The 25,668-nt window shown below is 51.6% G+C and overlaps 1 protein-coding gene across 1 annotated transcript in view; it reads left to right on the forward strand.

The window, feature by feature from the left end:
* The window catches only part of LOC141126683 (uncharacterized), a 640,228-nt gene extending 615,875 nt beyond the window's left edge, over nucleotides 1–24,353 (forward strand). The window contains exon 2 of the mRNA XM_073612648.1: nucleotides 22,635–24,353. Coding sequence (XP_073468749.1) covers nucleotides 22,635–24,257 — 1,623 coding nt within the window. The 3' untranslated portion in view covers nucleotides 24,258–24,353. The remainder of the gene's footprint in view (nucleotides 1–22,634) is intronic.
* The last annotated feature ends 1,315 nt before the right edge of the window (nucleotides 24,354–25,668 follow it).

The following is a 25,668-nucleotide window of genomic DNA, read 5'->3' on the forward strand; positions in this document are numbered from 1 at the left end:
GCAGACACCCCCCTTCAGTGTAGCCCCGCATTCAGTGCAGACACCCCCCTTCAGTGTAGCCCCCCTTCAGTGTAGCCCCCCGTTCAGTGCAGACCCCCCTTCAGTGCAGACCCCCCTTCAGTGTAGCCCCCCGTTCAGTGCAGATGCCCCCTTCAGTGTAGTCCCCCGTTCAGTGCAAACGCCCCCCTTCAATGTAGCCCCCCCATTCAGTGCAGACATCCCCCTTCAGTGTAGTCCCCCATTCAGGGCAGACACCCCCCTTCAGTGTACCCCCCATTCAGTGCTGACACCCCCCTTCAGTGTAGCCCCCCTGTTCAGTGCAGACACCCCCATTAAGTGTAGCCCACCCGTTCAGTGCAGACACCCCGTTCAGTGTAGCCCCCCATTCAGTGCAGACACCCCTCTTCAGTGTAGCCCCCCATTTAGTGCAGACACCCCCTTCAGTGTACCCCCCATTCAGTGCAGACACCCCCTTCAGTGTAGCCCCCTTGTTCAGTGCAGACACTCCCCTTCAGTGTAGTCCCCCGTTCAGTGCAAACGCCCACCTTCAGTGTAGCCCCCCATTCAGTGCAGACACCCACCTTCAGTGTAGCCCCCCCCGTTCAGTGCAGACACCCCCTTCAGTGTAGCCCCCGTTCAGTGCAGACACCCCCCTTCAATGTAGCCCCCCGTTCAGTGCAGACACCCCCTTCAGTGTAGCCCCCCATTCAGTGCTGACACCCCCCTTCAGTGTAGCCCCCCTGTTCAGTGCAGACACCCCCCTTCAGTGTAGAACCCCCGTTCAGTGCAGACACCCCGTTCAGTGTAGCCCCCCATTCAGTGCAGACACCCCTCTTCAGTGTAGCCCCCCATTTAGTGCAGACACCCCCTTCAGTGTACCCCCCATTCAGTGCAGACACCCCCTTCAGTGTAGCCCCCTTGTTCAGTGCAGACACTCCCCTTCAGTGTAGTCCCCTGTTCAGTGCAAACGCCCACCTTCAGTGTAGCCCCCCATTCAGTGCAGACACCCACCTTCAGTGTAGCCCCCCCGTTCAGTGCAGACACCCCCCTTCAGTGTAGCCCCGTTCAGTGCAGACACCCACCTTCAGTGTACCCCTCCATTCAGTGAGAAATACCCCTTCAGTGTAGCCCCCCGTTCAGTGCAGACACCCCTCTTTAGTGTAGCCCCCCCGTTCAGTGCAGACACTTCTTTCAGTGTAGCCCCCCATTCAGTGCAGACACCCCTCTTCAGTGTAGCCCCCCATTTAGTGCAGACACCCCCTTCAGTGTACCCCCCATTCATTGCAGACACCCCCTTCAGTGTAGCCCCCTTGTTCAGTGCAGACACTCCCCTTCAGTGTAGTCCCCCGTTCAGTGCAAACGCCCACCTTCAGTGTAGCCCCCCATTCAGTGCAGACACCCACCTTCAGTGTAGCCCCCCGTTCAGTACAGACACCCCCCTTCAGTGTAGCCCCCGTTCAGTGCAGACACCCCCCTTCAATGTAGCCCCCCGTTCAGTGCAGACACCCCCCTTCAGTGTAGCCCCCCATTCAGTACAGACACCCCCCTTCAGTGTAGCCCCCCATTCAGTGCAGACACGCCCCTTCAGTGTAGCCCCCCATTCAGTGCAGACACCCTCTTCAGTGTACCCCCCATTCAGTGCAGACACCCCCCTTCAGTGCAGTCCCCTGCGCCTCTGGGCCCCTTTTCATTACACAGACCCCTGCAACTCTGGGCCCCTTTACATTGCACAGCAACCTGTACCTCTGGAGTCCTTCAGTGTAGCCCCCCGTTCAGTGCAGACCCCCTTTAGTGCAGACCCCCCTTCAGTGTACCACCCGTTCAGTGCAGACACCCCCCTTCAATGTAGCCCCCCGTTTAGTGCAGACACCCCCCTTCAGTGTAGCCCCCGTTCAGTGCAGACACCCCCCTTCAGTGTAGTCCCCGTTCAGTGCAGACACCCCCCTTCAGTGTAGTCCCCATTCAGTGCAGACACCCCCCTTTAGTGTAGCCCCTTGTTCAGTGCAGACACCCCATCAATGTAGCCCCCATTCAGTGCAGATACCCCCCTTCAGTGAAGCCCCGCATTCAGTGCAGATCCTCCTTCAGTACAGACCCTCCTTCAGTGTATCCCCCTGTTCAGTGCAAACGCCCCCCCTTCAGTGTAGCCCCCCTATTCAGTGCAGACACCCCCCTTCAGTGTACCCCCCATTCAGTGCAGACACCCCCCCTCAGTGTACCCCCCATTCAGTGCAGACACCCCCCTTCAATGTAGCCCCCCCGTTCAGTGCAGACACCCCCCTTCAGTGTAGCCCTGCATTCAGTGCAGACACCCCCCTTCAGTGTAGCCCCCCGTTCAGTGCAGACCCCCCTTCAGTGCAGACCCCCCTTCAGTGTAGCCCCCTGTTCAGTGCAGATGCCCCCTTCAGTGTAGTCCCCTGTTCAGTGCAAACGCCCCCCCCTTCAGTGTAGCCCCCCATTCAGTGCAGACACCCCCTTCAATGTAGCCCCCGTTCAGGGCAGACACCCACCTTCAGTGTAGACACCCCGTTCAGTGCAGACACCCCCCTTCAGTGTAGCCCCCATTCAGTGCAGACACCCCCTTTAAATGTAGCCCCCCTGTTCAGTGCAGACACCCCCCTTCAGTGTAGCCCCGCATTCAGTGCAGACAACCCCCTTCAGTGTAGTCCCCCATTCATTGCAGACACCCCCTTCAGTGTAGCCCCCCATTCAGTGCAGACACCCCCCTTCAATGTAGCCCCCCCGTTCAGTGCAGACACCCCCCTTCAGTGTAGCCCAGCATTCAGTGCAGACACCCCCCTTCAGTGTAGCCCCTCGTTCAGTGCAGACACCCCTTCAGTGTAGCCCCCCCATTCAGTGCAGACACCCCCCTTCAGTGTAGCCCCCCTTCTGTGTAGCCCCCCGTTCAGTGCAGACCCCCCTTCAGTGTAGCCCCCCGTTCAGTGCAGACCCCCCTTCAGTGCAGACCGCCCTTCAGTGTAGCCCCCTGTTCAGTGCAGATGCCCCCTTCAGTGTAGCCCCCCGTTCAGTGCAGACACCCCCTTGAATGTAGCCCCCGTTCAGTGCAGACACCCACCTTCAGTGTAGACACCCCGTTCAGTGCAGACACCAACCTTCAGTGTAGCCCCCCTGTTCAGTGCAGACACCCCCCTTCAGTGTACCCCCCATTCAGTGCAGACACCAACCTTCAGTGTAGTCCCCCATTCAGTGCAGACACCCCCCTTCAGTGTAGCCCCCCTGTTCAGTGCAGACACCCCCCTTCAGTGTAGCCCCGCATTCAGTGCAGACACCCCCCTTCAGTGTAGCCCCCCCTTCAGTGTAGCCCCCCGTTCAGTGCAGACCCCCCTTCAGTGCAGACCCCCCTTCAGTGTAGCCCCCCGTTCAGTGCAGATGCCCCCTTCAGTGTAGTCCCCCGTTCAGTGCAAACGCCCCCCTTCAATGTAGCCCCCCCATTCAGTGCAGACACCCACCTTCAGTTTCGTAGCCCCCCCGTTCAGTGCAGAACCCCCTGTTCAGTGCAGACACCCCCCTTCAGTGTAGCCCCCCATTCAGTGCAGACACCCCCCTTCAGTGTAGCCCCCGTTCAGTGCAGACACCCCCCTTCAGTGTAGTCCCCATTCAGTGCAGACACCCCCCTTCAGTGTAGCCCCCCATTCAGTGCAGACATCCCCCTTCAGTGTAGCCCCCCATTCAGGGCAGACACCCCCCTTCAGTGTACCCCCCATTCAGTGCTGACACCCCTTCAGTGTAGCCCCCCTGTTCAGTGCAGACACCCCCCTTCAGTGTAGCCCCCCCGTTCAGTGTAGACACCCCCCTTTAGTGTAGCCCCCACGTTCAGTGCAGACACCCCATTCAGTGTAGCCCCCCATTCAGTGCAGACACCCCCTTCAGTGTAGCCCCCCATTTAGTGCAGACACCCCCTTCAGTGTACCCCCCATTCAGTGCAGACACCCCCTTCAGTGTAGCCCCCTTGTTCAGTGCAGACACTCCCCTTCAGTGTAGTCCCCCGTTCAGTGCAAACGCCCACCTTCAGTGTAGCCCCCTGTTCAGTGCAGACACCCCCCTTCTGTGTAGCTCCCCATTCAGTGCAGACACCCCCTTCAGTGTAGCTCCCCATTCAGTGCAGACACCCCCTTCAGTGTAGTCCCCCGTTCAGTACAAACGCCCGCCTTCAGTGTAGCCCCCCCATTCAGTGCAGACACCCACCTACAGTGTAGCCCCCCTGTTCAGTGCAGACACCCCCCTTCAGTGTAGCCCCCGTTCAGTGCAGACACCCACCTTCAGTGTAGCCCCTTGTTCAGTGCAGACACCCCTTCAGTGTAGCCCCCATTCAGTGCGGACACCCCCCTTCAGTGTAGCCCCCCGTTCAGTGCAGACCCCCCTTCAGTGTAGCCCCCTGTTCAGTGCAGACCCCCTTCAGTGCAGACACCCCCCTTCAGTGTAGCCCCCCGTTCAGTGCAGACCCCCCTTCAGTGCAGACCTCCCTTCAGTGTAGCCCCCTGTTCAGTGCAGATGCCCCCTTAAGTGTAGTCCCCTGTTCAGTGCAAACGCCCACCTTCAGTGTAGCCCCCGTTCAGTGCAGACACCCCCTTCAATGTAGCCCCCGTTCAGTGCAGACACCCACCTTCAGTGTAGACACCCCGTTCAGTGCAGACACCCCCCTTCAGTGTAGCCCCCGTTCAGTGCAGACACCCCCCTTCAATGTAGCCCCCCTGTTCAGTGCAGACACACCCCTTCAGTGTAGCCCCGCATTCAGTGCAGACACCCCCTTCAGTGTAGCCCCCCCTTCAGTGTAGCCCCCCGTTCAGTGCAGACCCCCCTTCAGTGCAGACCCCCCTTCAGTGTAGCCCCCCGTTCAGTGCAGATGCCCCCTTCAGTGTAGCCCCCTGTTCAGTGCAGACACCCCCCTTCAGTGTAGTCCCCCGTTCAGTGCAAACGCCCCCCTTCAATGTAGCCCCCCATTCAGTGCAGACACCCATCTTCAGTTTCGTAGCCCCCCCGTTCAGTGCAGAACCCCCTGTTCAGTGCAGACACCCCCCTTCAGTGTAGCCCCCCATTCAGTGCAGACACCCCCCTTCAGTGTAGCCCCCGTTCAGTGCAGACACCCCCCTTCAGTGTAGTCCCCATTCAGTGCAGACACCCCCCTTCAGTGTAGCCCCCCATTCAGTGCAGACATCCCCCTTCAGTGTAGCCCCCCATTCAGTGCAGAACCCCCTGTTCAGTGCAGACACCCCCCTTCAGTGTAGCCCCCCATTCAGTGCAGACGTCCCCCTTCAGTGTAGCCCCCCATTCAAGGCAGACACCCCCCTTCAGTGTACCCCCCATTCAGTGCTGACACCCCCCTTCAGTGTAGCCCCCCTGTTCAGTGCAGACACCCCCCTTCAGTGTAGCCCCCCGTTCAGTGCAGACACCCCCTTTAGTTTAGCCCCCCTGTTCAGTGCAGACACCCCGTTCAGTGTAGCCCCCCATTCAGTGCAGACACCCCCTTCAGTGTAGCCCCCCATTTAGTGCAGACACCCCCTTCAGTGTACCCCCCATTCAGTGCAGACACCCCCTTCAGTGTAACCCCCTTGTTCAGTGCAGACACTCCCCTTCAGTGTAGTCCCCCGTTCAGTGCAAACGCCCACCTTCAGTGTAGCCCCCCGTTCAGTGCAGACACCCACCTTCAGTGTAGCCCCCCCGTTCAGTGCAGACACCCCCCTTCAGTGTAGCCCCCGTTCAGTGCAGACACCCCCCTTCAATGTAGCCCCCCGTTCAGTGCAGACACCCCCCTTCAGTGTAGCCCCCCATTCAGTGCAGACACGCCCCTTCAGTGTATCCCCCATTCAGTGCAGACACCCTCTTCAGTGTACCCCCCATTCAGTGCAGACACCCCCCTTCAGTGTAGCCCCCCTGTACAGTGCAGACACCCCCCTTCAGTGCAGCCCCCTGCGCCTCTGGGCACCTTTTCATTACACAGCCCCCTGCACCTCTGGGCCCCTTTACATTACACAGTCCCCTGCACCTCTGGGCCCCTTTACATTACACAGCCCCCTGCACCCCTTTACATTGCACAGCAACCTGTACCTCTGGACTCCTTCAGTGTAGCCCCCCGTTCAGTGCAGACCCCCCTTCAGTGCAGACCCCCCTTCAGTGTAGCCACCCGTTCAGTGCAGATGCCCCCTTTGGTACCCCCCCATTCAGTGCAGACACCCCTTCAGTGTAGCCCCCCTGTTCAGTGCAGACACCCCCCTTCAGTGTAGTCCCCCGTTCAGTGCAAACGCCCGCCTTCAGTGTAGCCTCCCCATTCAGTGCAGACACCCACCTACAGTGTAGACCCCCCCGTTCAGTGCAGACACCCCCCTTCAGTGTAGCCCCCATTCAGTGCAGACACCCACCTTCAGTGTAGCCCTCTGTTCAGTGCAGACACCCCCCTTCAGTGTAGCCTCCCATTCAGTGCAGACACCCCCCTTCAGTGTAGCCCCCGTTTAGTGCAGACACCCCCCTTCAGTGTAGCCCCTTGTTCAGTGCAGACACCCCTTCAGTGCAGCCCCCATTCAGTGCGGACACCCCCCTTCAGTGTAGCCCCCCGTTCAGTGCAGACCCCCCTTCAGTGTAGCCCCCTGTTCAGTGCAGACCCCCTTCAGTGCAGACACCCCCCTTCAGTGTAGCCCCCCGTTCAGTGCAGACCCCCCTTCAGTGCAGACCTCCCTTCAGTGTAGCCCCCTGTTCAGTGCAGATGCCCCCTTCAGTGTAGTTCCCTGTTCAGTGCAAACGCCCACCTTCAGTGTAGCCCCCGTTCAGTGCAGACACCCCCTTCAATGTAGCCCCCGTTCAGTGCAGACACCCACCTTCAGTGTAGACACCCCGTTCAGTGCAGACACCCCCCTTCAGTGTAGCCCCCGTTCAGTGCAGACACCCCCCTTCAATGTAGCCCCCCTGTTTAGTGCAGACACCCCCATTCAGTGTAGCCCCGCATTCAGTGCAGACACCCCCTTCAGTGTAGCCCCCCCTTCAGTGTAGCCCCCCGTTCAGTGCAGACCCCCCTTCAGTGCAGACCCCCTTCAGTGTAGCCCCCCGTTCAGTGCAGATGCCCCCTTCAGTATAGCCCCCTGTTCAGTGCAGACACCCCCCTTCAGTGTAGTCCCCCGTTCAGTGCAAACGCCCCCCTTCAATGTAGCCCCCCCATTCAGTGCAGACACCCACCTTCAGTTTCGTAGCCCCCCGTTCAGTGCAGAACCCCCTGTTCAGTGCAGACACCCCCCTTCAGTGTAGCCCCCCATTCAGTGCAGACACCCCCCTTCAGTGTAGCCCCCGTTCAGTGCAGACACCCCCCTTCAGTGTAGTCCCCATTCAGTGCAGACACCCCCCTTCAGTGTAGCCCCCCATTCAGTGCAGTCATCCCCCTTCAGTGTAGCCCCCCATTCAGTGCAGAACCCCCTGTTCAGTGCAGACACCCCCCTTCAGTGTAGCCCCCCATTCAGTGCAGACATCCCCCTTCAGTGTAGCCCCCATTCAGGGCAGACACCCCCCTTCAGTGTACCCCCCATTCAGTGCTGACACCCCCCTTCAGTGTAGCCCCCCTGTTCAGTGCAGACACACCCCTTCAGTGTAGCCCCCCGTTCAGTGCAAACACCCCCCTTTAGTTTATCCCCCCAGTTCAGTGCAGACACCCCATTCAGTGTAGCCCCCCATTCAGTGCAGACACCCCCTTCAGTGTAGCCCCCCATTTAGTGCAGACACCCCCTTCAGTGTACCCCCCATTCAGTGCAGACACCCCCTTCAGTGTAACCCCCTTGTTCAGTGCAGACACTCCCCTTCAGTGTAGTCCCCCGTTCAGTGCAAACGCCCACCTTCAGTGTAGCCCCCCGTTCAGTGCAGACACCCACCTTCAGTGTAGCCCCCCCGTTCAGTGCAGACACCCCCCTTCAGTGTAGCCCCCGTTCAGTGCAGACACCCCCCTTCAGTGTAGCCCCCCATTCAGTGCAGACACCCCCCTTCAGTGTAGCCCCCCATTCAGTGCAGACACGCCCCTTCAGTGTAGCCCCCCATTCAGTGCAGACACCCTCTTCATTGTACCCCCCATTCAGTGCAGACACCCCCCTTCAGTGTAGCCCCCCTGTACAGTGCAGACACCCCCCTTCAGTGCAGCCCCCTGCGCCTCTGGGCCCCTTTTCATTACACAGCCCCCTGCACCTCTGGGCCCCTTTACATTACACAGTCCCCTGCACCTCTGGGTCCCTTTACATTACACAGCCCCCTGCACCCCTTTACATTGCACAGCAACCTGTACCTCTGGACTCCTTCAGTGTAGCCCCCCGTTCAGTGCAGACCCCCCTTAAGTGCAGACCCCCCTTCAGTGTAGCCCCCCGTTCAGTGCAGATGCCCCCTTCAGTGTAGCCACCCGTTCAGTGCAGATGCCCCCCCTTGGTACCCCCCCATTCAGTGCAGACACCCCCTTCAGTGTAGCCCCCCTGTTCAGTGCAGACACCCCCCTTCAGTGTAGTCCCCCGTTCAGTGCAAACGCCCGCCTTCAGTGTAGCCTCCCCATTCAGTGCAGACACCCACCTACAGTGTAGACCCCCCGTTCAGTGCAGACACCCCCCTTCAGTGTAGCCCCCGTTCAGTGCAGACACCCACCTTCAGTGTAGCCCCTCTGTTCAGTGCAGACACCCCCCTTCAGTGTACCACCCGTTTAGTGCAGACACCCCCCTTCAGTGAAGCCCCGCATTCAGTGCAGACACTCCCCTTCAGTGTAGCCCCCGTTCAGTGCAGACACCACCCTTCAGTGTAGTCACCGTTCAGTGCAGACACCCCCCTTCAGTGTAGCCCCTTGTTCAGTGCAGATACCCCATCAGTGTAGCCCCCATTCAGTGCAGATACCCCCCTTCAGTGTAGCCCCCCGTTCAGTGCAGACCCCCCTTCAGTGCAGACCCTCCTTCAGTGTAGCCCCCTGTTCAGTGCAGATGCCCCCTTCAGTGTAGTCCCCTGTTCAGTGCAAACGCCCCCCCTTCAGTGTAGCCCCCCATTCAGTGCAGACACCCCCCTTCAGTTTAGCCCCCCCGTTCAGTGCAGACACCCCCCTTCAGTGTAGCCCCCGTTCAGTGAAGACACCCCCCTTCAATGTAGCCCCCCGTTCAGTGCAGACACCCCCCTTCAGTGTAGCCCCCCATTCAGTGCAGACACGCCCCTTCAGTGTAGCCCCCCATTCAGTGCAGACACCCTCTTCAGTGTACCCCCCATTCAGTGCAGACACCCCCCTTCAGTGTAGCCCCCCTGTACAGTGCAGACACCGCCCTTCAGTGCAGCCCCCTGCGCCTCTGGGCCCCTTTTCATTACACAGCCCCCTGCACCTCTGGGCCCCTTTACATTACACAGTCCCCTGCACCCCTTTACATTGCACAGCAACCTGTACCTCTGCACTCCTTCAGTGTAGCCCCCCGTTCAGTGCAGACCCCCCTTCAGTGCAGACCCCCCTTCAGTGTAGCCCCCCGTTCAGTGCAGATGCCCCCTTCAGTGTAGCCACCCATTCCGTGCAGATGCCCCCCTTTGGTACCCCCCATTCAGTGCAGACACCCCCTTCAGTGTAGCCCCCCTGTTCAGTGCAGACACCCCCCTTCAGTGTAGTCCTCCGTTCAGTGCAAACGCCCGCCTTCAGTGTAGCCTCCCCATTCAGTGCAGACACCCACCTACAGTGTAAACCCCCCGTTCAGTGCAGACACCCCCCTTCAGTGTAACCCCCGTTCAGTGCAGACACCCACCTTCAGTGTAGCCCCTCTGTTCAGTGCAGAGACCCCCCTTCAGTGTACCACCCGTTCAGTGCAGACACCCCCCTTCAATGTAGCCCCCCGTTTAGTGCAGACACCCCCCTTCAGTGAAGCCCCGCATTCAGTGCAGACACTCCCCTTCAGTGTAGCCCCCGTTCAGTGCAGACACCACCCTTCAGTGTAGTCACCGTTCAGTGCAGACACCCCCTTTCAGTGTAGCCCCTTGTTCAGTACAGACACCCCATCAGTGTAGCCCCCATTCAGTGCAGATACCCCCCTTCAGTGTAGCCCCCCGTTCAGTGCAGACCCCCCTTCAGTGCAGACCCTCCTTCAGTGTAACCCCCTGTTCAGTGCAGATGCCCCCTTCAGTGTAGTCCACTGTTCAGTGCAAACGCCCCCCCTTCAGTGTAGCCCCCCATTCAGTGCAGACACCCCCCTTCAGTGTAGCCCCGCATTCAGTGCAGACAACCCCCTTCAGTGTAGCCCCCCATTCATTGCAGACACCCCCCTTCAGTGTAGCCCCCCATTCAGTGCAGACACCCCCCCTCAGTGTACCCCCCATTCAGTGCAGACACCCCCTTCAATGTAGCCCCCCCGTTCAGTGCAGACACCCCCCTTCAGTGTAGCCCTGCATTCAGTGCAGACACCCCCCTTCAGTGTAGCTCCCGTTCATTGCAGACACCCCCCTTCAGTGTAGCCCCTCATTCAGTGCAGACACCCCTTCAGTGTAGCCCCCCCATTCAGTGCAGACACTCCCCTTTAGTGTAGCCCCCCCTTCAGTGTAGCCCCCCGTTCAGTGCAGACCCCCCTTCAGTGCAGACCCCCCTTCAGTGTAGCCCCCTGTTCAGTGCAGACACCCCCATTCAGTGTAGCCCCCCATTCAGTGCAGACACTCCCCTTCAGTGTAGCCCCCCATTCAGTGCAGACACCCTCTTCAGTGTACCCCCCATTCAGTGCAGACACCCCCCTTCAGTGTAGCCCCCCTGTTCAGTGCAGATACCCCCCTTCAGTGCAGCCCCCTGCGCCTCTGGGCCCCTTTACATTACACAGCACCCTGCACCTCTGGGACACTTTACATTACACAGCCCCCTGCACCCCTTTACATTACACAGCAACCTGTACCTCTGGACTCCTTCAGTGTAGCCCCCCGTTCAGTGCAAACCCCCTTCAGTGCAGACCCCCCTTCAGTGTAGCCCCTCCTTCCATTTCAGATGCCCCCTTCAGTGTAGCCCCCCGTTCAGTGCAGATGCCCCCCTTTGGTATATCCCCCATTCAGTGCAGACCCCCCTTCAGTGTAGCCCCCTGTTCAGTGCAGATGCCCCCTTCAGTGTAGCCCCCCGTTCAGTGGAGATGCCCCCCTTTGGTATACCCCCCCTTCAGTGCAGATGCCCCCTTCAGTGTAGTCCCCCGTTCAGTGCAAACGCCCCCCTTCAGTGTAGCCCCCCCTTCAGTGCAGACCCCCCTTCAGTGTAGCCCCCCGTTCAGTGCAGATGCCCCCTTCAGTGTAGCCCCCTGTTCAGTGCAGACACCCCCCTTCAGTGTAGTCCCCCGTTCAGTGCAAATGCCCCCCTTCAATGTAGCCCCCCATTCAGTGCAGACACCCACCTTCAGTGTAGCCCCCGTTCAGTGCAGACACCCCCCTTCAGTGTAGTCCCCCATTCAGTGCAAACATCCCCCTTCAGTGTACCCCCCATTCAGTGCAGACACCAACCTTCAGTGTATCCCTGTAGACACCCCCCTTCAGTGTAGCCCCCCATTCAGTGCAGACATCCCCCTTCAGTGTAGCCCCCCATTCAGTGCAGACACCCCCCTTCAGTTTACCCCCCATTCAGTGCAGACACCAACCTTCAGTGTATCCCTGTAGACACCCCCCTTCAGTGTAGCCCCCCATTCAGTGCAGACATCCCCCTTCAGTGTAGCCCCCCATTCAGTGCAGACACCCCCCTTCAGTGTACCCCCCATTCAGTGCAGACACCAACCTTCAGTGTATCCCTGTAGACACCCCCCTTCAGTGTAGCCCCCCATTCAGTGCAGACATCCCCCTTCAGTGTAGCCCCCCATTCAGTGCAGAACCCCCCCTTCAGTGTAGCGCCCTAGTCAGTGCAGACACCCCCTGTCACGGAACGTCCCACACTCCGCTTGAGTGCTTCCGTCATATACCACTAGCGGAGTGTGGGACGTTCCATGACACCCCCCTTCAGTGTACCCCCCCATTCAGTGCTGACACCCCCCTTCAGTGTAGCCCCCCTGTTCAGTGCAGACACCCCCCTTCAGTGTAGCCCCGCATTCAGTGCAGACACCCCCTTCAATGTAGTCCCCCGTTCAGTGCAGACACCCCCCTTTAGTGTAGCCCCCCGTTCAGTGCAGACACCCCCTTCAGTGTAGCCCCCCATTCAGTGCAGACACCCCTCTTCAGTGTAGCCCCCCATTCAGTGCAGACACCCCCTTTAGTGTACCCCCCATTCAGTGCAGACACCCCCTTCAGTGTAGACCCCTTGTTCAATGCAGACACTCCCCTTCAGTGTATTCCCCTGTTCAGTGCAGACACCCCTTTCAGTGTACCCCCATTCAGTGCAGACACCCCCCTTCAGTGTAGCCCCCATTCAGTGCAGACACCCCCCTTTAGTGTAGCCCCCCATTCAGTGCAGACACCCCCCTTCAGTGTAGCCCAACTGTTCAGTGCAGACACCCCCCTTCAGTGTAGCCCCCCTGTTCAGTGCAGACACCCCCCTTCAGTGTAGCCCCCCATTCAGTGCAGACACCACCCTTTAGTGTAGCCCCCCATTCAGTGCAGACACCCCCCTTCAGTGTAGCCCCCCTGTTCAGTGCAGACACCCCCCTTCAGTGTAGCCCCCCTGTTCAGTGCAGACACCCCCCTTCAGTGTAGCCCCCCATTCAGTGCAGACACCCCCTTCAGTGTAGCTCCCCATTCAGTGCAGACACCCCCTTCAGTGTAGCTCCCCATTCAGTGCAGACACCCCCCTTCAGTGTAGCCCCCATTCAGTGCAGACACCCCCCTTCAGTGTAGCCCCCCTGTTCAGTGCAGACACCCCCCTTCAGTGTAGCCCCCCATTTAGTGCAGACACCCCCTTCAGTGTAGCCTCCCCATTCAGTGCAGACACCCCCTTCAGTGTAGTCCCCCGTTCAGTGCAGACACCCCCCTTCAGTGTAGTCCCCATTCAGTGCAGACACCCCCCTTCAGTGTAGCCCCCATTTAGTGCAGACACCCCCCTTCAGTGTAGTCCCCATTCAGTGCAGACACCCCCCTTCAGTGTAGTCTCCATTCAGTGCAGACACCCCCCTTCAGTGTAGCCCCCGTTTAGTGCAGACACCCCCCTTCAGTGTAGTCCCCATTCAGTGCAGACACCCCCCTTCAGTGTAGCCCCCCTTTTAGTGCAGACACCCCCCTTCAGTGAATCCCCCCGTTCAGTGTAGTCCTCATTCAGTGCTGTGTGCAGCCCCCAATTCAGTACCTCAGATCAGCGCGGCGGCACATGCTCAGCAAATCCCCTCCCTCTGTTTACACATAAACAGAGAGGAGGGGGAGGCGGCTTCACTCTGCTCAGTGTGCCTATGTGACATCCGGGATCACACAGAAAGCCCTCAGCCACGGGAGGAGGGGATGGTAGGTGCAGCGGTGTCACCCTGCACCCCCCGCACACCCCCCCTTGCATCACAATGTAGATTGCCTCTCCCTGCCTGTGCCTGTTACTGCGCCGCTGCCTAAATCCGCGGCCCACCCCCACTTAGTATGCCTCTGCACAGCTTTGCAAGCAGGCGTAGCTCTGCAGTGTGGTAGTCACTTGTTGCCCACAAAGTTTAAGAACACACTACCTGCCAGCACTGCGCCCCCTCCCTACAATAAATTCATCCGCCCAGGGCATCCGTCCCTTCCGCCCACCCCTTGTACTGGCCCTGTGTTCATTGTACCCTTTATATATGAATGTATACCCTATCATGTTTGCTTGTTCCAGAAAAACACTTTGGCTCATACAATTTCTTCTAAGCCATGTCATTTGTCCTTTGGGTATGTTAATGAGCCATGGGTCATAATGGCAACTGTCTACAGGTATATAACTATTTCTTTCTACAGGTTTAAAAAAAGTTTTAGTCGTTATTCTGTTGTCTTCTTGTTGTATTTCCAAGTCCAGAAAGTGAATAATCTTATCGCTAATCTGATACGTAAGTTTAATATTTTTTTGATTATCATTCAATTTCTCAAAAAATTGGATCAGGCTGTTTTCATCACCATTCCAAATTACAACACAGTCATCTATAAACCTCCTATAGAGAATCAACTGGTCAGGGATATTGGGATAGATGGCCTTTTCTTCCCATTTTGCCATAAATATATTCTCAATGCTCTGTGCATATTTTGCACCCATTCCAATCCAATTTTATTGCCCGTAGTAATCGGTAATCGGTATTGCGCCAGAAATAGTTATGTTGAAGTCCAAGGGCTAAACATCTCAAAATGAATCTTTTTCGCTTCGAGATGAGATTGCTAAATTTATCCAAGGCCCATCTAGATGCTTTTATCGCCTCCTCATGATCTATTATCGTCTATAGCGATTAAACATCTGCTGTGGCTATCAAATACTTCTGCTTATCTATAGCGTTTAATATCTGGATTAGATGTTTAGTATCCCTTAAATAGGCACATGTCTGTGGTACCAGGGGTTGCGTGAACTTGTCCACATATTCGCCTAGTCTTGCACTTATGGATTGAATTTCATTAATTATAGGTCTTCCTGGAGGGTAGGCTTGATCCTTGTGTATCTTTGGTAGGGATGAGCCGAACACACCCCGTTTCGGTTCGCATCCAGAAAATGCGAACGGACCGAAAGTCTATGGGACTCGAACGTGAAAAATCAAAAGTGTGAATTTTAAAGGCTAATATGCAACTTATTGTCCTAAAAAGGGTTTGGGTATCCAGGTCCTGCCCCAGGGGACATGTATCAATGCAAAAAAAAGTTTTAAAAACGGACGTTTTTTCGGGAGCAGTGATTTTAATGATGCTTTAAGTGAAAAAATAAAAGTGAAATATTCCTTTAAATATCGTACCTCGGGGGTGTCTATAGTATGCCTGTAAAGTGGCGCATGTTTCCCGTGTTTAGAACAGTCCCTGCACAAAATGACATTTTTAAAGGAATAAAAGTCATTTAAAACTGCTTGCGGCTTTAATGTAATGTCGGGTCCTGGCAATATGGATGAAAATCAGTGAGACAAACGGCATGGGTACCCTCCAGTCCATTACCAGGCCCTTTGGGTCTTGTATGGATATTAAGGGGAACCCCGCACCCAAATTAAAATAAGGAAAGGTGTGGGGCCCCCAGGCCCTATATACTCTGAACAGCAGTATACAGGCGGTGCAAACAAGACAGGGACTGTAGGTTTGTTGTTAAGTAGAATCTGTTTGTAATTTTGAACAGGTACATTTTTAATGTGTAGCTCCAGCCAAAAAATCTAATTTTAATCTTTTTGGAAAACATAGGGAAGGGTTATCATCACCCTTGTGACATTTGTTTTGCTGTCTGTGCCCTTGTTCAGAAGATTTCACCTCACTTTCTGTCCCAATTGGATTTTGAAAATTTGGGGTTTTTAGGGAAACAAGGATTGGTGATAAAGCATCAGTGGAGACACCTTTTTTTCCCATATTAACTCTTACAGGAGAGAATTTCCCTTCCTAGGGGTAGATTTCCTCTCACTTCCTGTTGTCTCCCTTTGTTTGTAAGTAGGAGTCGTTTGTGTATATTGATTGCTTTCACGGTGTTGTCCCTGGCCTCTCTACCCGGTATAAAGCCCACTTGATTGAGTGAAATTAGTTTAGGCAAAAGGGGCAGGAGTCGGTTGGCTAAAATTTTTGCATACATTTTAAGGTCTATGTTTACTAGAGAGATAGGCCGGTAGTTGGCGACTGCCAAAGCGTCTTTGTTTGTTTTCGGGATTACAGCAATGTGCGCTGTCAGAAATTCTCGGGGTGGAGGAGTGTCAGTTGAGAGGGAATTAAATGTGCTCAGAAAGTGTGGCATAAGCGTATCCATAAATGCTTTGTAATACCCTGTCGTAAGCCCGTCCGGGCCCGGGCTTTTTCCTGGTTTCAGTTGTGTGAGGACCGAATCTACTTCCTCAGAAGACAATGGTTGTTCCATTGCCACGGCTTCTAACTCGGAATGTGCTTAGGGCTAGATTGCGTGAGGAAATCTCTGATCATTTGAGGTTGCGTTTCTCTGTCTATCTGAGAGACGCTTGGGTTCAAATTGTACAGGTGGGTGTAATACCTGACAAATTGATCCGTTGGATGTCAATTTATTTCCCGAAGAATCGTTTAGGTAGTGAATCAATGTGGATGCTTTTTTCGAGTGAAGCGCTCTGGCTAGGAGCTTAGTCGCTTTATTTCCATACTCGTAGAACAGCTTTTGGGATAAAATATAGTTACGCTAGGTTGTTTTATTTATTCCTCTGTAAGTTCCATCCTGGCCCAGAGGAGTTCCTGCAGGGAAGATACCGCTTGGGTCAGTTTATGTATCCTTGCCAGTTCGTGAATGTGTTTTGTTAGTGTCGTGATGCGGGATTGTTTTTCCTTTCTTCGTTTGACTGTGAGCGCAATTAGTTCTCCTCGTCTGCTACATTTATGTGCCTCCCATTTTGTCATTGGAGAAACGTCCGCAGAGTCATTCTCTCGGAAATATTGTAGAAGTCTTTTGTTAATGTTGGGTGCAATCGAGCTGTCAGTGAGTAGCGATGGGTCTAGGCGCCATATTGGTGAATATGATTGTGCATTTGGTAATTCTATGGCCATGGTAATTGGATGGTGGTCTGATAGGAACATGGGTTCTGTGTTGGCTGAGACAAGCGTAGGCAAGTCTCTTTGCATTATGAATAGATAGTTGAGTCTAGAGTATCTGCTGTGGGGGGCTGAGTAAAAGGTGTAATCTTTAAAGTTGGGATTTAGCGTGCGCCATGAATCGTGTAACGTTAGTTCCTGGAGGTGTTTTATTATCGCACGTAGTGCTTTGTAAGGTAACGTGGAGGTGCCTGTAGAAGCGTCGTGGATGGGGTTGAGTGGGACATTAAAATCTCCCTCAACTATAAGGATGCCCTTTTGAAATGATGAGAGTTTTTGTAAGGTAGACCAGAAGAATGGTACTTGTTTAGCATTAGGGGCGTATATATTTGCAAGGGTAAGTCGTTTACCGAATAATGAGCCCTTAACAAAGAAGTAATGTCCCTCTTCATCTAGGCATAAATCAGAGATTTAAAACAGGCAGTGTTTTGCAAAAAGGATAGACACCCCTTTCGATTTTGATGTCCTGTGGGGAAGTGAGAGTTGGAGATTTTAGGGGTAGAATCTGCTTTAAAATGCGTTTCCTGGAGGAAAACGACATCAGCTTTAGATTTGCGCCTTGGAGAGGAGTACTTGAGAATGTTTTTCGGGGATATTAAGACCACCAGCATTTAGTAAAATGATCTTGGTGATACATTTGGCATAAACAGTATACAAGATCTTGAGAGCTACCTACTAGTGCTAATAGCTAATCAATAATAATTGTAAGAGCAGCTGCTGACACTAATCACGTACTCATACAGACGTGTAATATTAAAATAAAATATATAATATGTGCCGCGTTAACTACCTGTGCATCCCACCAAGATACTAATGTGAAATAAATCAATTAGCAAACTCAAACATATGCCGTGGCTAATAAGTAATCAGGCTTAATCCATATATAGCATAATGAACAAAGTGAAAAAATATATATGAAGTGACATTCAATGGAGTGCTTAAGCACCAAATCCACTGTGCTGCCTTAATTGCATACTGAATGGATTGCGGGGTCCCAGACTGTTTGGTATCGGTGTCTCCTGCTTTACGATGCTGTCTCCTCATAAACAAATTGCAAAAGAAGAGGCTCGATGGTGTGATATCGTTTGTATAAAATTTATTCAAGAAAAAAGCCCCTAAATGGGGTAGTAACATGATAAAGATGTGTCAGTGCACCGCTCTGTATGAGGCATACAGATGTGTGTGCGAACGGATGTTCCTCCTCTGTAGGCAGACCTGCTGTCTTCTGCACTGTCCTGTCCCCTCCCCTATGCATGTTCGATACAGGGATAAAGTATCTTCATCAGGGGGATGAAATAAATTTTATACAAAGGGTATCACACTATCGAGCCTCTTCGTTTGCTATTTGTTTATGAGGAGACAGAATCGTAAAGCAGGAGACAACAATACCAAACAGTCTGGGACCCCGCAGTACATTCAGAATCCAGTGGTGATTCAGAAGCGTGTTTTGACTAAGCTTAAACGCAAGGTCACACGCTCTAAGGTGAGCTGCTATTACCTAAGGGTGGGGAGAACCTGTGCGTGGAATCACAGCACTGTTTGAATTGCACCAATGGATCTATAGATCTTTCATCAAAGAAGGACTTTTCATGCAATTTTGGGCTGTGCTGCTTCATGTGATTAAGGCAGCACAGTGGATTTGGCACTTAAGCACTTTACTGATAGTCACTTTATATATTTTCACTTTGTTTCAATACGCTATAGAAGGACTTTTTTTGTGATTTGGGGCTGTGCTGCTTCATGCGTTTAGGGCAGCACAGTGGATTTGGTACTTGGTAATTTGGTATATGCCACGGCATATATTTGAGTTTGTTAATTGATTTATTTCACATTAGTATCTCGGTGGGATACACAAGTAGTTAGCGCGGCACATATTATATATTTTATTTTGATACATTTGGCCTGTTTGGTAGTTGGAGTTGTCATTGTGGGGACTAGTGTATTTTCCGTGGACCACAACCCTATTGGGCGGACCCTTTTACTTACAGGCCGTCTGTCGGAGGAGGAGGACAAAGACTCAGGAAACGTGAGTTGGGAATTCGGTTACGGTTGAGGATTTGACCGAGGGGGGGTCTGGTAAGAGACAAGCTTGGGAAAGGGATGGGGGGAGGGGAAAGGGATAGGTCTGGAGAAAGAGAGACTAGTACTAGATACCAAGTCTGGGGAGATGGAGAAGGTTTCCGGCGTCTAGCGAGGCCTACTCGCTTATCCTAGTGAACTATGCACCTGCAAGAAGGCGTGTCCAGAACAGGTCAGTGGTATAGGGCAGGTGGAGAAGTAGAGGTAAAGAATGATACCACTGTGTGGGAGAGGGAGTCGGTGGAATTAAATAAACTGACTAGGTAGGATGTGTCCCGCTGACAGAGAGGATATGAAGCAATTAGAAGGGGAGGTAGAGAAATGTTTACGTAGTGGATGGATGGGAATCTAGGGACCCCCTTATGGACGGGAGGAACGAACAAGACTAACCTGGGGATTGAGGTGTACTGACGACTAGTACACGACTGTGTGGGGAAACATCTATCAATATCACTTAAACGACCGTAGTGGAACGGAACTTGCCATATAAAACAATTCATAACCCATTAGAACAGTTAATCAGTGGCCCATATAGAGGCAAACTTTTTTTTTTTTTAAAACCATAAGAAAGAGGAATATCACAATGCAATAGTTGAACAAATTCCCTTAAATGCCCATTTCAGTACCATTCTTGCCTATTGTAAACTACTGTAGTCCCTGTGACAGACATTCGAAAAGAGTGGGTCCGTCTTGGGGGATGGTGGACGACATATCAAAATCATTAAGGTCAAGTTTGTCTTCCCTGAGCTGTCACCCAGGTGTGTAATGTTAGTCAACTGACAATCTGTCCACATGGGGCATCCGTCGTTATATCACAAGTATACACAGGTCTTATGTCGGGAGAGGGGGTGATACTCAGGGTCTCGTGATACCCCTCCCTTAAGGAAGCATGTGTTGCGTTCATCCTTTGTGGGTCGAGGGTGGTTTAAATGCGTGGGTGCTGCCTTGTCTTCGAACTTTGAATGTGTTGTATGTGGAGTAGGTCTTATGATTCACGCCCATGAAACTACAATGGTCATCATGTCACAGGTGATAGTTGGGCAATCTTACAGGGGATTATAGGAGTCAGGTCTGGTCGAGTTAGCAAGGAATTCCCTGTGGGATGTTGGAACCCGCTTTAGTCAGCGGTAACGCATGGCGTCACCGTGGGTTGGCACTTAACCCCTATGGTGTGGTGCCATCTAGAAAGATGTGCATTGTGCTCGTTGGGTGTATCTCCATGATGTCATTTCTTCCCTGTAAGTACGCATCTCCCAACCCCTTCCCTGTTAGAGTTGTTTGGCAGGGGAGGACTGTGGCGTACTGGCCAGCAGGGCAGGAGGAACTTGCACCAGTAACTGTAAGGGTCTGTTAGACAATGGGGAGAGTGCAAACTTGGTGGAGACATAAACGTGTGGTACACATTTTACATCTATGAGGAGGGAATGCGGAGGGTGTTTGTCGTGGAAGCCTGTGCTGGACTGAAAATGACCCATGAGTGGGCCGTAGGATACACAACATGTGTATATTGTTAGGGGCACAATGTCATATGACCTGAATAGGGATTTCCTTGACATTGTTGTGTTGTGAGCACCTCTGCGTGTCTATGCCCTTTTGTGCTAGCCGATAGCGGCCCAGTTGGGGAAGATGGGTGGTAGGACCCATTAAACTCTGTTAAGATCAGTTGTGATGCACCCTCCAAGCTCGAGCCTCCCGTAAATTTATGCACAAACCTGGATCAGACAAACTGTATATCTACAATAGCATGTAATTACACTTAAGGCACCTCCGATCCTGGCATGGGGGAGATTTGGTGAGTCACTGGAGTTCCCACTTAGCTCCGTGCCAGTCGCTGTGAGGAGAGGATGGCAGTCTGGTCATGAGAGGTCAGGAAGGATCCGCTCGCTGTGTGAGGAAGGCACTCAGATTAAGCTAGTTCGATCGTTGCTGCGGGTTTGATCAAACAGCATGTTGGGCATGGAGACAGCAGCCTTAGGTCATGTGGAGCTGTCACTGCCATTTCATGTGACGCTGTCCAGGGATTCAAAATGGGGTATCATGTTCACAGTGTTTCCATGCCAAGTGAGCCTTTTCGGAAGAGGATGTCAGTAGCATACTGGAGGAGATGACATGGGCAAAGTGGGAAGTAAGAGGAAAAGAAGAAGGGGGCAAACAAGAAACATAGCTGGTCATTGGCTGCTGCATGGCAAGCACGTAATGGTCATGGTGAGCCCTGCGGGTGTGCGGTGGTTTCGCCAGGCTATCATTCGGATGAGCTGCGGGGAGTTGTGCTCTTGTCTCCGAAGGCGAACGTTGCCTGCGGTAGTGGGTCTCCTGGGTCACCATAGGCTCGCTTCTGGGTGGCGTGCGCCGTGCAGTAGGAGGCCGAAATTCAGCATACCACTCTCGTATTTCTGTGAGAGGGATCTCAAGCATGTCACAGAAATGGCGAAGATCCTCCGGTAGTCTAAGAAGAGCAGTGTGGCCTAGGTTAGATGCTGACAGGCCAAATGGAAACTTCCACCTGTATGCTTTGCCTTTCACACAAAGAACCGACAGAGGCCTCTTAGACCTAAATTGTGGCACATGCCACAATTGTCTAAGTCCTCCATATGTCGGTTCAGTTCCCAGAGCTGCAAGGTGTGAGTATCTAGAACTTGATGGGTCCGGCGGATCATCGTGGAATGTTGCGCCATCAGTTTTTCTACATCTTGAACTCTTATCGTGATAGATTGGATATCAATCCGGAGTTCCGTGATAGCGGCCGTCAGGGTGTCTTTTATATCTGCCACCACGGATCAGAGGTCGCCCTGACTGGGACGTTGGTGTGGGGTGAGCACGATTCCTCCGTCGCTGGGATTGCTGTTGGAGGGGTGAGTTGTCCCTCTAGACAGGCTGGCCTGCTGTTGAGGGCCTTGTGAGGATTGGGTAGGCACCATGTTGCCCAACTGGATTGTGAACATCTCCGGGATATTTTGGCTCATACTCCCTGGTATATGGTGGGGTGAGCTCGAACGTGATGCTGAAGAGCTTCAAGAGGAGGTTCCCATCTTTTCCGTGAGGGTGGATGACAGAAAACCTCTGTAGTAGACAGATTTCTCTCTCTGTCAGCGGGAGCTGTCGAGTTAGGTGGCCATCGTCCACCGAGGTCAAGCCACGCCCCTTATTAAATTTGTTAAAACAATTATAAAAATACATATAAATTATTCTCATTATGAAATTGGATATTATATTGCATCTTCAACAAGGAATGTCAATATTCATAATAGTTTCTACTACCCAGTACTATATTAATCCATTTATCATATGCTACATTGCCTTATCCTTCCACCATTCATCTCTATTATTCATCATTAAAAAACAAAACAAAAAAAACAAAAAAATACTATTAACCCACAAAAAAAAGGGGGGGGGGGGGGCACGGTCACGTTCATAAGTATTGTAAAAAAAAATCCTGAGGTACGAAACTCTTCCTACTGTTGCTATATTTTTTGCGTTTGATTATTTGAGTTCTCTTTAATATTGTACATATTATTTCTATATATTAGAAACATTTAATAATAAATGTTTAAAAAGAAAGCAACTTTATTCAGCCCCTTTTTTTATAGAATTCTGACTTTTATTTGATTTTTTTTGTACAGGTGGATTTACGAACCAAGTTTTCAGTGATTGACTTCATCAATACAACTAACTCACATGGAAAATTAGCCATATGGGTGTTTGAAGTGACTGAAAGTCTGTATCACAATTCACTGGAGGATTCACACAGGACACAAGTCATATCCGTGTTCTAAAAGTCATAACAGTTTTGAATCCTCTTCAACATTTATTCAGCCTCAGAGGAAAACAGGAGAGAAGTCATTTCAGTGTTCTGGAAGTGACAATGGCTTTACAGTAAAGTCCAACCCATGTATACATAAGAGAAGTCATTTCAGAAGATATTTCTTGTTACAATGGAGTCAAAACGTATAACACACCAGAAGGTTCACACTGAAGAGAAGTCATATCAATGTTCTGAATGTGACAAAGCTTTTACTTTAAAGTCACACCTTATTACACACCAGAGGATTCACACTGGAGAGAAGTCATTCCATTGTTCTGAATGTAACAAAGCTTTTAGACAGAAGTCAGTCCTTATCAGTCACCTGAGGGTTCACACTGGAGAGAAGCCGTATCAATGTTCTGAATGTAGCAAAGCTTTTACAGTGCAGTCAGCTCTGATCACACACCAGAGGATTCACACTGGAGAGAAACCATATCAATGTTCTGAATGTGACAAAGCTTTTACATCAAAATCACACCTTAACACACACCAGAGGATTCACACTGGAGAGAAGTCATTTCATTGTTCTGAATGTAACAAAGCTTTTACACAGAAGTCAGTCCTTATCAGTCACCTGAAGGTTCACACAGGAGAGAAGCCGTATCAATGTTCTGAATGTAGCAAAGCTTATACAGTGAAGTCCCAACTTATCACACACCAGAGGATTCACACTGGAGAGAAGCTATATCAATGTTCTGAATGTGACAAAGCTTTTACAAACAAGAGCGATCTAATCACACACCAGAGTGCTCACAATGGAGAGAAGCCATATTATTGTTTTGAATGTGGCAAAGCTTTTTCAAACAAAAGCAACCTAAGCACACACCAGAAGATTCACAGTGGAGAGAAGCCATATCATTGTTCTGAATGTGGCAAAGCTTTTACAACAAAGGGTTCACTTATCATACACCAGAGGATCCACACTGGAGAGAAGCCGTATCAATGTTCTGAATGTAGCAAAGCTTTTACAAACAAGAGCGAGCTAATCACACACCAGAGTGCTCACAGTGGAGAGAAGCCATATTATTGTTTTGAATGTGGCAAAGCTTTTTCAAACAAAAGCAACCTAAGCACACACCAGAAGATTCACAGTGGAGAGAAGCCATATCATTGTTCTGAATGTGGCAAAGCTTTTACAACAAAGGGTTCACTTATCATACACCAGAGGATCCACACTGGAGAGAAGCCGTATCAATGTTCTGAATGTAGCAAAGCTTTTACAGCACAGTCAAGCCTTATCGCACACCATAGGGTTCACACTAAAGCAAAGCTATATCAATGTTCTGAATGTGACAAAGCTTTTTCAACAAAGGATTATGTTATTATACACCAGAGGATTCACACTGGAGAGAAGCCATATCAATGTTCTGAATGCAGCAAAGCTTTTACAACAAAGTCAAGCCTTATCACACACCATAGGGTTCACTCTGAAGCAAAGCTATATCAATGTTCTGAATGTGACAAAGCTTTCTCAACAAAGGATAATCTTATCATACACCAGAGGGTTCACAGTGGAGAGAAGCCATATCAGTGTTCTGAATGCGGCAAAGCTTTTACAACAAAGGTTTCTCTTATCATACACCAGAGGATTCACACTGGAGAGAAGCCGTATCGATGTTCTGAATGTAGCAAAGCTTTTACAGGGAGGTCAAACTTTATCACACACCAGAAGATTCACACTGCAGAGAAGCCATATCATTGTCCTGAATGTGGCAAAGCTTTTCCAGTGAAGTCAAACCTTATCAGACACCAGAAGATTCACACTGGAGAGAAGCCATTTTAATGTTCTGAATGTGACAAAGATTTTACAGTTAATGCTGGGCTAATCTATCACCAGAGGATTCACAAGTTTCAGCTGCAGAGAGGAAACTGTGGTAGAAGGGGGATATTAAAAGAGCTGTGGGTGTCTCATTAGTTTCACAGCCCCAATGTCATCCCACATGCTAGGGAAGAAGTGAAAAGATAAAAGGCTACTTTAAAAAACAAACAAAAATTTGTGAGCAAACTGCAATGCAATGATTGGAGACATTGAGTTCATTGCTTATGTCCATTAAACACGCAACCAGAAGGCTTGTGAATTTTTTACCTTTTAATTTTTTTTTCAGATCAGCATCAATGACTAAACTGTTTTCCTCATGATTATCATCTTTTTTTTTTTCTCTGAACATGTAATGCATTTTCATCATTCACTAACTGAGATGTGTTCTCAAATGTTTTGTTCATTGCCAGATCCTGAGATAATACATGATCAACACTGCCTCAGTACCAGAAACTAGGATGGGGTCTAGTGGTATCCTGTCAAGCCTCTAAAGCCTCAGTGGGAGAGTCCATTCCAGGTTCTTCTGACTATCATTATATAATCAGCCAGGCTTGGGGACGCCAGCTAAGCCCATCTTGTCCACACCTCCCATTACATGTTCCACCTCCCCTCCCATGATCAAATGCCTCCTTTACATGTTTTATTTCCTCTCATGCTTTGCAGGCAAGTCTGTAGCTGGAACAGCAGCCAGGGAGAAGTCTCTGTTCGATCAGAAAGCAACTTCCTAAGCCGACGTAATATATATCAAGTCATAGAAGTGTAACAAAATGAAACCATTCAAAAGTCAGTCAAATTCAAACAATTGAAATTAAACAATTGCAATCCATTCAAAAGAGAGAAAATGTAAAGATTATGGATGGGCCAAACACTCCCCTGTTCAGTTTGCTGCAGAACTCCCGAACAGGGGAAAATTTCTGCCCCGAACCGCAAACCCTATTGAAGTCTATGGGAGTCAAACATGAGCAATCAAGTGTCCATTTTAAAGGCTTAGATGCAAGTAAATGGCCATAAAAGGGGTATGGGGGTGTGGGTATTGCACTGGGGGACATGTATCAGAGGTGCATCTGTATTGTGTATAGAGTCTGTTGCAGCAAAACTGACATTTCTAAAGAAAAGAAAACCAGTCAAATCACACTTAAATTGACTCATGGTTGCAATTGCCAGCCTGGCTATAAGAAAAAAAAGGAGTGGGGTCCCCCCAGTCCATACCAGACCCTTTGGTGTGGATTTTAAGGGGAATCTTACACCAAAATGTGTGGGTCCCCCCGTAAACCCATACCAGACTTATGCAAGCACGCAGCCTGGCAGGTCAGGAAAGGGGGGACAGCTCTGCCCCTCCACCCCAAAGCACCTTGTCCCCATGGTAATTAGGGAC

The sequence above is a fragment of the Aquarana catesbeiana genome, linkage group LG02 (genome assembly GCF_042186555.1).
Source record: "Aquarana catesbeiana isolate 2022-GZ linkage group LG02, ASM4218655v1, whole genome shotgun sequence".
Classification (NCBI taxonomy): domain Eukaryota; kingdom Metazoa; phylum Chordata; class Amphibia; order Anura; family Ranidae; genus Aquarana; species Aquarana catesbeiana.